The 12,967-nt window shown below is 43.5% G+C and overlaps 1 protein-coding gene across 14 annotated transcripts in view; it reads right to left on the bottom strand.

Moving 5' to 3' along the window:
- caska (calcium/calmodulin-dependent serine protein kinase a) overlaps positions 1 to 12,542 on the bottom strand; it is a 122,887-nt gene extending 110,345 nt beyond the window's left edge. For 11 of the 14 annotated variants that reach the window (XM_047601855.1, XM_047601858.1, XM_047601861.1 and 8 more), the window contains exon 1: positions 11,617 to 12,541. In XM_047601855.1, coding sequence (XP_047457811.1) covers positions 11,617 to 11,675 — 59 coding nt within the window. In that variant the 5' untranslated portion in view covers positions 11,676 to 12,541. Of the gene's footprint in view, positions 1 to 11,616 lie in introns of all 14 variants that reach the window. The other 3 variants (XM_047601864.1, XM_047601867.1, XM_047601856.1) reach the window with 2 other exon arrangements.
- Between the last annotated feature and the right edge of the window lie 425 nt (positions 12,543 to 12,967).

Here is a 12,967-nt window from a genome sequence, read left to right as displayed (position 1 = left end):
GGCATCAGAATCTGTTTGTAGTCGATGTTGCCGTGTGAATGAGTCTGATTATAATTACTCCCTGCAGCCATGACAGATCCAGGGGAGAGAGATTTTATTTAAATTTTGTGGGTAAGGAAGGAAGAAGACACCGTTTATCCAGTGGTGAAGACTAAACAGTGTGCAGCTGTTTCACATGAACAATGTGTGGGTGTGAATATCAAATTCAGGTAGTTGGCAACATTATCTATAAAAGTTGTGGAGGTTTATGAAGGTTTCCCACCATACAATATGCCCTTTAGGTCTGTACATTTGCCCTTAACTCAGCCTACAGTGGCTTTGTTCATTGAATCAAACACAGCCATTGTTTTTCCGGCTGGTGGGACAGAGAGTGATCAGACGATCGTGTCCTCTCACTCTCTCTTCCAGGAGCTCATTATTACCAATCAGAGGAAAACAGAATCAATGACGACAAATGAAATGCATCTGTTCTGATTTACACTAGCGGACGCCATCACCATACATCAGACTCATCTGAACGCACACACAGCATGTGACAGTGACAGTAACAAACATAATATATAAGTGTTAACCATTAGACGGACAAATCTTTAAGTCACTGCTCTTCATCTGACACACAGAATCCCCCGGGGGCAACAAAGCAAGGTGGCTGCCCTGCTATTAACAGGCAATAGGTTTTAATGGACTAGTACCTCGTTAGGAGTCTTTATAGGTTAGTAAATAACAATAACGGGTGGACTGAGAGACTCCACAATCAAATGGCTGGGTATCACAGACTTTCAGGATGAAAGTATTTAAATATTTTTACCATAATTTCCATTGTAAAAAACTTGCTGACTAGGTTGACTGATGTGGACAAACCCCAAGTTTGGCAATAAAATGGACTGTACTGAAGCCTCAATAATAAATAGCAGCAGGCTGATGGAAAGAACAAAAGTCTTATCTATACCGATCAGCCATAGCATTATGACCAGGAGAAATGAATAACATTGGACCATTGGAACATTTGGACCTTCACAATATTAGGAAGGTGGTCATAATGTTATGCCTGATCGGTGAATGTCCTCTTTCAAATTCCAGGCTGATGGAAATAATAAAAGAGATCTTTATTAATTTACTCCTTAATTAAATTTTAGCAAGCTAAAGAAAGGACCAAAATCAGTCTTCTTCTCGTCTACAGCTTTACCTCCAGAACTAAAAGGTCTCTCTCTTTCTCCTCTAGCGCCCGGACTCGTTTGAGCCTTATGTTGCCCTGATGAAAAAAAAAAAAAAAAAAAAAAAAACAAGCATCTGTGCGCTTTGAGGGACAACTGGCTCCGATAGGTGGATGTTGTTGTTCTGTGAAGATGCTCAGCTGCTGACGTCAGCATACACAACGTGCAAGGAGCCAGTTGGTGGCACTTTCTCTGGGGAGCCTGTGGCTGCTGCTCCAGTCGGGCGTCTGGGAAGTCACAAAGCAGACCATGTATCTGAGGCTCGGGGACATGCTGAGCAATTGTCTAATGATTCATGCATCATCTGATCGGCTTTTCTGATCTGCCGTTGTAAAGGTCGCCAGTCTATTTAGGTGGAATATCAGACGACTTCAGTTCTTGGCCCTAGACCAAAACAAAGCAGGATAAAAAAGTCTACCTGGTTTGTTAAACGACAAATAAACCAGCAAAAACTGGTCTGCACCAAATGTGACGCCCTCGTTTACAATTCAGCCATTTACCATTTTCTACTCACACAGAGTAATTTATAGCTGAAGAACCAATCGATGAATACCGCAGATGTAAAAAACAAACAAAAAAAGAGCAATACAAGGAGCAGCAAGTATAAAGATATTTTATGACTTGTTAAGTCAAAAATATAGTTTGAACACAACAGCAGTTAAATGTTCGGACATAGAGTAATTTGAAAAGAAAGCACCAGTAACGCAAATCAACACCAGACATGTAGCCCTCTACTACAAAACAGTTGTCTTGCCATACGCTTTTAATGTAAATATAAATTTGCTCTTAATCGACTTGCCTCGTTAAATCGAGGTTAATTAAATAAAAGCCACACACCCATTGTAGAAGGAGAGAGACCGCAAAGAGCCGAAAGCTGGAAACAGAAAGCACACGAGGAGCAAAATGGGCCACTCTCTAACAAGAGGCATAACGAGTGCGTCCAGAGACAGAGCTCTATAGAAACGGCTTCACAATGGCAGCTGAATGGAGTGATAAAAATGTCATCTATTACGCCAGTAAACCTGCAGGCCTTCGTGCCTGCTGCCGGTAACAATGGGCCTGCTGCTGAAAAAGAGGCCTTGAGGCAGGAAACAGTTTCACTTCTTCTATTCATTTAATAGAACTCAATGTGCATTTTACCAAAACTAATTTCCAACAATTTTCTACTACCGAGCATCTATAGTATTTGTTCTATTTTTTTTTTTTTTTTTTTTTTGCCGTGCGTATTTATTTATGTTACCAATTATTTTATGGTACCAAGTTTGAACGTCATACTGACTGTAGTGTTAAACCGGCTTCCTCAAGCTTTCTACGCCTTCATCTTTATTTTGCTGAATGCAAACTGTGAAAATGTAATAATATAAAATAATAATACTGCTATATGAGCCAAAACAAAGGGGTTTATACAAAGATTACAAGGGCTGCAGTGAAACACAGACGTCCTGGATGATGCTGATAACGTAAATACAGCATTTTGCATGGAATTCACGAATCCGTAACCCAAACATCACAGATGGGGAAACGTATTAAACAGAGAGAGTTGCTGCAGTTTCCCCTAGAAATGCATAAGATCTAAAAATTGCGATAAAACACTGGTAATGGAAACACCTGCATTTAAAAAAAACTCTCAAATATCACTAAAACACTTTCACGCTCTCATAAGGTGGTTTTTCAGATGTATCGATATGAAAGTGTATCACAGATGTGCAACGGAAACAGTTTTTCTGTATTTCTCCCATCACGGGCATCGCCAGAGATGGTGCAGGGGGTCATGTGACCAGTTCATTTCAAGTCTCACATGACAAGAAGAGAATTATGGGATATCGCGAGACAAGACTTTACCACAGTTACAGCTCATTCACAAAACACCTTTCAATGGAAATACGGACAAAGCGAAATTTCAGAAACATCGCTTTTTATTTTGTGAAAATCTGTGATGGAAACACAGCTAATGATGCATGGGAGATGCTTGTGCTTTGCTCAAATCAGCCAAAATCCCCCAAAAAAGTTGCACAATTGCTAAAATAAAAAAATAAAAAAACGGTCTTCACTGTAGCCCCAGAGCAGATGCTAATGGTGATGCTAATGGCAGTGCTGCATTTCATCAGTTTGTGTCTGTACATACAGTCTAGAAAAACGTTAGATTTCGTTAACGTAAGCTCAAAGTGGAAGCAGAAAGCAGAAAAAAACAGCTTAAAAGGTTAATGAGGGGAGTTCAGTTTAACCTGATTATTAATCGAAGGATACTGCTAGAGAGTCTATAGAAGAGTCTATAGATAAATTGATAAAAGTAAGACCCAATTTGAGCATATCCTATCAGATCTTTTCAAACCCAGTCAGAGACCACACATATCCTTGGGTTTCTAGTTACAATTACTGTGAAAGCAAAAAAAAAAAAAAAAAGCCTTTAGTCTTCCAGCTGCTTTGTCTTCAACTTCACATTAAATGAACTAGAACTTGACCTAAAGTTGACATCGGGCTTTTGTCTACAAGTTGGAACGGGGAGTTTTCACACAGTACACGAAACCTACCGCGATAAAGGTTTAGTGCAGTGAAAACAGATAAAAATCAATGCAAAGTCTCTCAACATCTGCAAACCATCTTAAGCACAGGAGGGTTCTTACTCCGAGGCTGTAACTCTAACCGGTCTCTTCTCCCTCCACTGAGCAAGTAGGTCTGACTGCCTTTGGAAGCGCAACATGTCAAACATTAAGCCCACACCCAAACCTCCTATTATGTTGTTGGTAGCATCTAAGCTCTGGTGCTCTGTGTAGACAGCAGGAATAAAACCCAGAAAGCCATTTTTTAAGGCTTGAAAAGGGAAATGACTTTTCCCTGTGAGTTACATGTTAGATGCTGTTTTTCCAGGAGGCCCGGCTGTAACCCAGGTGACAGTGTGTGCTTTGGCATGCAGCATGGAAATTGGTTTAGGCTGGAGAGGCCCGAATGGACGAAGACTAAGTCAAAGAAAATAAACTGGAAACAAGAGAAAGGAGGAGAGAGTAAGAAATAGCACTAAAATGTCTTGAATACGGCAACTTAATCCTCTGACACGGACAAACCAAAAACCACCAGTCGCTTAAAAAAAAAAAGGTACTCATTATGTCTGCAAGCTGCATGATGTCATATTTATCCACAGAAGCTTAAAACGTAGCATGTGAACTCCTAGTAACTCCACAGAGCTCTCCATCACTCGCTCGGAGGCCAGATCCAAGTTCCCCCAGCCAACAGTTTAGTGGGGTAATTTCAGTCTGGACTCTGCTCAGGATTCATTATCGAAGCAAAGATCTGCTGAGCCAATCAAACCATTTGGGCGGAGGCTTTATGCAGTGATGGACAGAGGAGCAACAGACGGAATTCACCCGGGCAGCAACCTCCAGGTCTGAACGATGAAGCCCGTGCGGAAGTGCAAAAAACTGCAGTTCATCGAGTGGCTGCAAAACGGAGCAAGGCCCCATAGACCCCCATGTTAAAAAGCCCAACATTACAGCATTATTTAACAGGTTTCCAGCCTGGTACAGAAAACGATTTTGGTCTCAATGGTAATATTTCATTATTTATGATAACTGTACAGGGGTGACATTTTTTCTCTCATTCCTTGATTTTTTTCATTAAGGTTTAAAATTCTGCATGTCTAAAGGCGTTCACGCTTGGAGTGACAGGTGGTAGCCTGAGCTAACAGGTAGCGGAGAGTTGGGTGGACGGGTCTCACCCCCAGTATCTCAGTGTGGGCAGAGTAAAGCTCATCCGGTGAGGGTGAGGCATCTGTTAAGAAGCAAGATGCATTGGACCTACTGATAATAATAATAATAATAATGCATAGGTTTTATATAGCGCTTTATCATAGACACTCGATGTCTCTTTACATATGATGCATTATTCATTCACTCACACCGTCACACCCTGGTTTTGGTAAACTACCTCAGGCTGACGGAAACGTGGCTGGAAACCTAGGCCTCTATGACCACCACCAACATCACTCACAATCACTCCCAATCATACAACAGACAGACTAGGGATAGACTAGGGATAGGGCGGAATCAAACCACCAACCTTTGGGTTACTGGACGATCACTCTACCTCCTGAGCTCCTGCCGATGGTCTGACTGGTTGCGGACTCCAAAGAAGCATCCCAAACCTGGCTTTTGTTTTTTTTCCAGTTTATGCTATGTGATGAGTATTAATATCCCGGTTACTGATCATTACTGCATGTTGTTTGAGCAGGTGTCCATGATATTTTATGAAGGCACTCCAGCAGTTTAGAAATCCCTTTAAGGAAGGGACACACTGAAACGTTGCTCAGCCGTTTTCCGGAGTCGGGTCGTTGGCAGGCTTCTGTCTAACTCGTTTTTCTGGTGTTTTGCGCACTGTTGGCACTAGCTGGAGCAAGGTCTTCTTCTTATCTGAACATTTAAATAAACAAACATTTCCACAGAAACATTCATTTGAATTTTTCGAATGAATTAACAGTAGACCAAGTGATCGGCGTCATTCAGTCAGTACATCGCTGAAGTCAATTCGAGGAGTCCCTTCCTTCTTTTATTTGTGGTTCAAAAACACCATCCTGAAATCTGTGTACAAGTACATTTATCTCACTAAGATACTTTCATTGCCTTCATTGCTTGTGTTTCTGTAATGTGACTTGTCTGATATTCATGAGATCAGAAATCAGCCAGTACTAGATAACAATATGTTAAACCGTATTGTCATGATACCATTAATGAGGAGGCCAGGGGCACTTCATTTGAACTAGAGATATATTTTACCCAGACAAAACACTTAAAAATAATCAAATGACAGCTAACAGCTTTCAATAAAGTACAAAGAATAATACACTGCACTTAAAAACCACCAATCACCTTTTTGAGATATTAAACAGAGATGATTTTCTTTCTCCATCCTAAGGAAATTATCCAGGCTTTAGCAGCCAAGCAAATTAAGCGTCTGTTGACAGCGCGTCCAGTTTCCCACTGAAGACCATTTCCAGACAGAGCGCGCTCTCATTAAAGATAGCCGTCACTTTTAATGCTCTCCAACAGCTCTGATTTTTGAGAGTTTTACACCAAATTTCAGCTATACCAATGGAAGTCACAGAGGAGCTACTGCGAATGAAATATTTAACCTGTCTGGCCAATCTGACTGCAGAGAAACAGAGCGCATTATACGAGCATCTCGATCCATCACCTGTAGAACGTGACGGATTACTCCGTTACCAAAAAGGTCAGGTGCCACATGTTTTTTTCTCGCGTTATGCTAACGTTAAAACGGAAACGAAGAAAGCGGGGGAGCTCCCTGGACAGTGGCTCTGTTCACCCTCTCTGAAAACGCTGCTGTGCATGTACAACAGCCTGAGGAGGTGAAAAATATCTATATTTAATTTGAAAATGAAGCAGTGACTGGCAGCGCTATTGAACGCCTGTCACACTGTGGTGGGGGAATCTGTACTGTAGCTTGACATGGGAATTATTTTAGATTGTTAAAGCATTTATAGACAAAACTGCAGGACACTAATATCTATTTTTTGATTCATTCAAAGCAACAGAAGTGGATATATACAGTATTTATACACCGTTTTTTATGTTTTATTGCTTTTATAAATGGACTCATGGTGAATTTAACTAGGCTTAGTCAAAACTTACATAAAAGCACCGTGTTCAGTCTTTAATGTGACCCAGGACTCACTGTGAGATCACAGTACTGGAAGAATGAGGCCAAGTGTGTGCCAGGCAAACTCCAACATTCACACATGTACTTCAGGCCGGCCACAGGATGGATGTTCCTGGTCATCCGTTTTTCGAAGACCTACACATTTTCTTAATGATGTGATGAATTTAACTGAACTCAACAGTACGTTCAGCGGCTATTTTTATCTTTTACTTTTCACCTTTTCTTCTGTCTCTTTTTTTTTCCCCCCCGTCTTGACTTATGTAACCATAGCCATGAATACTGATTAACCAGAGAATGTACCCTCCCGGACCCAGGTGTCTTTATCCTTCAGCCACTTGAGATGCATTCATGGCACTCAGGTGATCTCCATATCACTGGCTGTGAGACTACTCGCACCAATCGACTGCACCGGCACCGAATTAGGTCAGTGACTTTAAAAGGCCATCAGATGGACAACTGAATCCCAAAATGTGAGCAAACCGAGCAGTTAAACTGAGGTAGCTGCTTGCTCAGGCTCGGTTGGGGGTGTGTTCTCCCGCTTGATGAGGATGATAAATATTTCAGTGGCCCAGTGTAAGATTTCTCCACTATATCATCTATGTGTAATTGTGCGTGCGGGAAGCAGCTTTTCAGCAGATTCGCTCCCTCAAACCCCAACAGAGAGGCTAACATTATACAGAACAAGCTGCCTGTGCGCACACATGCACACACGCACACACGCACACACGCACGCACACACACACACACACACACACACACACACACACACACACACACACACACACACACACACACACACACACACACACAGGAGTGGGCCCTGGAGATAACATCACATACACTATGTATTCCCATTTGGCCACAGCCCCCATTCAGTCACAACCATTACTAGAGTGGTGACGCATTAAAGAAAAATCCTTCTTTACTTAATTGAACGTTATTCAGTAACCGCTGTAGCCTCCCCAATTAAAGTGGATTTATTACAGCGATAAAGAGAAATTAGAAAAGGGACATCCTGGTCTATCAACAACCGATGAAAACAGATACTATTATTACAACTTTTATAGGGCAAGAACATCTACAGTGAACCAGACCAACATTAAACCCAGTCCTGGGCAGGCTGCCTTTTAAAACACACTTCCATCCGAAATTGTAAACAAAGCAGAGGTTCACATACTGACCCACAGCTAACGGGTCGTGTGTGGGTTATAAGTAGAATACCTCTGGCCAGTTCGTCAATACACATGGAGGTTGAAGAGCAGTGGCAGTAAGAAGATAGCCACGATTATTATCATTAACAAACTCAGCCCTAAGGCCAGGACTCGAGCTGCCTGTCCTGATATAGGTCAGTGTTTCACACGTTTAATTAGGGACAATCACACACATTCACAAAACTCAAATAGAGTCTGTAAAATACAGCAATTACTAAAATGGAAATTTAGCAAGAGAAAACACTAATCCTGACGGAAAGAGGAGGGATGAAAGGAGACGCACCCTTCATTATTAGAGATGTCCTGCTCAGGTGTTTTTTGGCCACTATCGACCAATCCAATCTCAAACGTCCAAAATCACCTCTTGTTGATTGTTGTCTTGTCTTCCTTTTATTCTCCGATAGTCGACTGGATTCAGTCAATAAATCCTTCTGTCAAAGGTTATGTAGTGTGGAGAGGGTGGCTCGTACCTTGTGTTCCCTACTCCAACGCAGCAATAAACTCCCAACCCTCTCTGGAAAATTTGTCTCCTTGACGGCGTCTCCAGGAAAGCTTTCAGAGTAAAGTTCTTCTACAAAGAAGACTCGATTTTTAAAAGCTTTGACGCAGGCTGACGGACACTAAAAGAAGAATAAGTTGTCTTCTTTGTTTGTTTTAGCAACTACTCAACGACCGTTAAAGCAGAATCAACCCAGGGACCTGCCTATTTGTTATTACCATTACTCCTCCTGCACAGAAAGCTAAAAAGGGGCAAAGGTGAAGCGGCGCTGCAGGTGTATAATGCGCTGCAGGTTACAGGGTGATGTTAGTGCACTCCACGAAGTGAACGGATCGCATGCAGATGGAGATGGATACTGCTCGGATGATATCAACACACAAGAAGTGAAGTGTGCAACACATTAGCGGCACACCTCCTTTGGGCTGAGTTATAATGACAGCAGAGCCTGAGTGCGTGTCCTCGCAGGCCATGGTGATGTGAATGGAGGTTTGACTTCACAGTGGAGCAGATGGGCACTACAGCGGTGAACGTTACGGGACGATATCCACTGTTAAACCCACAGCGAGCCCAAATATTCAGCACAGGGAGGCAGCTGATCCACTCAGCTGGGTAATATTAACTCCCGTCGCTGACTTCATTAACAAAGGTGTCAGGACATGAGCCCACACTGTGACTGAGACTACACCGATCAGGCATAACATTATAACCACCTTACATAACGTTATGTAGTTTGAGCCTCCGAAACAGTTGTGACTCATCAGAGAAACCTTCTGAGGGTGTCCTGTGGTGTCTGGAAACAGGATGTTGTTAGTGGGGGTCTTTGGGGTCTATGGGTTGAGGAGAGGAGCCTCTGTGGATCATCCCACAGATACTTGATCAGTTTGGAATCTAATGAAATCGGAGGCAAAGTCAACACCTTGTGCTGCTCTTCATGTTCTTTTGAGTTCCTGTCTGGTCTGGTCCAGGTGGGTGCTACATGTCTAAGTAACATCCACATGAATAAATACCAGGTCCAAAAGAACATTGAATTGTCACAAGATGGTCAATCCTGTCAGTGGTCATAATGTTATGCCTGATTCAGTGTATACTGTCATTCTGTGCGGTCCTGTCATATTTCTTTTACCATCAGGTATTAAGTGCAGTGAAGTTTAGAGAAGAAATGGTCCTTGACATCTGTTTCTTAAATCCCAGTGCTGTTACATACACGACTGTGACAAACACACGCACGCAAACGTTTCTTCTTCTTCTTTTTTCGAGGATGAACTAAAAAAGAGCATGGCCGGAAGGCACAGGATGTCTCTTAATGTGTGAGTCAAACTAATGGACTCCTTCCTTCTACGGTGGCCCTGACCTCTCCCGCTCCCTCTAGCTCATCCCTCATCTCCAACCCCTCTTTTTCATCCCATCTTTTAGTGCCCGACGTTTCCATTTACTTTCTCCCAACCTCAACCACATCCTCTCCTCTTCCTTTTTCTTTTTTCTGTTTTATTGCGCCTCTGGATGCGGTCACACAACGGCTGGGATCAACCTGACAGCAACAGGACAGAAGCACACAGCACATTCACGCATGACATGGGTTTTGTCTTAAGTCTGTGCTCTAAAAATACAAGCAAAATCCTCCTCATGTACGGTCAAAGGACGTATTATTCTGCTTAGCCATGATCATAACGCCACTTTCCAAGCACAGTTCAGAACGACCTATATTTGGGCCTCTGTGGATGGGTCTAACCCTGGCAAACACACACACCCACGCCTTTGTAAACAGCCACAGCATCAGGCTTTTAAAGTCTGCAGCATGTCACTAGGCCGGGTTTTCCACCAGTCTGTCCAGTGTCTTTCAGGGGGGATAACAAGCCACGATCGGTACTTCGCTTAGAGCCTTAAAACGAAACTGTGGCTGCAGCAGCTCTGCAAACACAGAACAGCAGGTCGGCTGATAAAAGGCTGCTCTCTCCTCCTGCAAACTGTAAATCACAGACAATCTGTGGAAATCACAATGAGCAAGGCTGTGATTCACAAAACCCAAGAGTGGCTGACTCAACGAGTTGTCTCCTCTGCTCCGTGGGCATATTTAAATACTGATTGCTGCATTTTAACCGACTGAGCCATTGAGTGAGTGAAAAAGGAAGGAATTGCTTGTGACTGTGTGTGATAAAACAGCTTTTATCCAGGCTTGCCTAAACATGTACCGTTTTGTTGCAGGTCTCATCGCCTTGTCAGACAGCCAACCATCTCTGTGACACACCGACCAAGTCCCATAACCAGTCAGCCAACTACGACCGACTCGACTTCATCCGTCAGGCCTGCCAAGTCCCCGATTCACACGGAGCTTCTGTTTGCACGGCCCAGCGGAGTGCTTCATTCGGGGGCCAGCAGGGAGGCAATCGCTCATCAGAACAGATACAGATTTTCACATGTGAAACTACCGCCATTCGCCCCAAGTTGGAAAGTCACAGGTGTGGTGCGGTGAGGTCTATAGCCCTAAGAGCCCTGAAAGCAAAGAGTCTAAAAGCTTAAAAACTCTGGAGCTGCAGCTGATGATGCACCAGACTTTGTTACACCCCACATTTATAAAAGGAAGCCATTTCAAGGCGAAGCCATAGTTTACAGGTATAATGGTCTTAAAAAGCAATGCATATGCCATGGTGCATGCAGAATGTCTCTTAAATGTGAAGAAAAAAAAAGAAAAAAAAACATTCACCTCCACAAAATCTCCTGCACCCTTGCAGCCCGGATTCAAGTCACTAACGATGACCAGATGTGCATGAGTCATGACGGTCTGTGCCCTGCCCTTTAATCTCTGCAGCAAGTTGCCAACTGCCACCGTGTGTGTTTGTATTACTGCAAACTGCAAGGCACTTAAAAATATAAATACAAATAAATATATCTGACAGCTCTCATATGCATGCAAAATTGAAACTTGTGCATGAGCGTGCGCTGTGCATGCACCATCTCCACGACGGTGAGTTCACGGGAAAGCTCCAGCCCTGAAACAGTGACACAGATCAGCCAATGCAACACTTACTTGCCGATGACCTCGCAGAGCTCATACACATCTTCAAAGAGAATGTCGTCGTCCGCCATAGTCCGACCCCGGCTGGGTGGGGGTGGGGGGGGAATTAACTCCCCCTCCCTCCGCAAAAATAAAAAATAATAAAATTCAGCCCAAACTGCTTATGTTCCTAAATGGAAGGCCACGGGGGGGGCAAAAAAAAAAAAACTGACCGCTCCGTAGGAATGACAAACACCGCCCGCCTCGTTAGAAACAGTAGTCCTTTTAGGGAAAGAGTTGCCAAAAAATAAGACAGTTTTTGAAATCCTAGTTGTTGCCTCCTTTCATCGACCCCCCCTGCCCCCGGTTTACCCCCCCACCCAAAAAACAGAGGAAAACCCGCTGCGTCGCTGTATGGGTGAATCGACTAATCCAGTTTGGTGGAGTCCACCGGTTTGGTTCGGCCCCGCCTTTCCACGACGGGTCTCCCGGTGTCAGAAATCAAATCGTCCGCGGTTGTCAAACATTCTCGTAAACTCCTCCGCCGGTGAGTCTGTCCTCCTCCCCTTCCTCCTCCTCCTCCTCCTCTTCCCTGCCGACTAACGACCAGGTTCGGGCTCACAGGGGAGATAAATGCCCCGAGCAGAGCCTGTGAACGGGCTCAGGTTACGGTGCTGATCCAGGTGGTTCACATCCCGACCAGCCGCGGGTTACTTTCGTGTTCTCGGGGACGCACGTATACACACACACTCACACACGCGCACACACACACACACGTAGTTCTTCGTGTCGTGTAAACTGACGACCGTTTCCCGGTCTTCAACATCCAGTTCAGAGGCGTCACTCTCCCGTTTCTCCCCTCCTTCGGCTAGGAAACACTCTCCAGCCGTTGGTTTACCTTTTTTTATTCCTCCCGTAAGCCCAGACGTTCAGCTCCATGGAGCTTCCTTCCAGAAGCTCCTCCTACACAGGGGAGTTATGAAACTGACCCACTGTCCTCCATTTTGGCGCCAAACCATTCGCCAGGATTCCCCATAGAGGTCAATAGATTTTGAGCCAACATGGCGGAGAAGCGGCTCCGTAAAGGTATTTCTAAAACGGCAGTTTCTTTCAGGATTTTTTTTTTTTTTTTCAATGGACAGAAATGAAGCGGAGTTCCCATCCGGAAATGAGAATGAATGAAGTATGTATTTTAAATTATTTAAATTCAGAAGTCACCTCTCCATAAGAATTAACATTATAAGAATTTGCATTACAAATATTACTATTAGATATGTTATAGTAAAAAATCAACTTATTAAAAATAACATATTTTAGCTTTTGGGCGGTGGAAGGCTGTGCTTGCTTTATGATTTAAGGATCAAACAATTAATCACTTAATAAA

The sequence above is a fragment of the Mugil cephalus genome, chromosome 12 (assembly GCF_022458985.1).
Source record: "Mugil cephalus isolate CIBA_MC_2020 chromosome 12, CIBA_Mcephalus_1.1, whole genome shotgun sequence".
In the NCBI taxonomy this organism is placed as follows: domain Eukaryota; kingdom Metazoa; phylum Chordata; class Actinopteri; order Mugiliformes; family Mugilidae; genus Mugil; species Mugil cephalus.
Note: the sequence above shows the minus strand (reverse complement) of the source record. Positions and strands in the feature narration are given on the sequence as shown.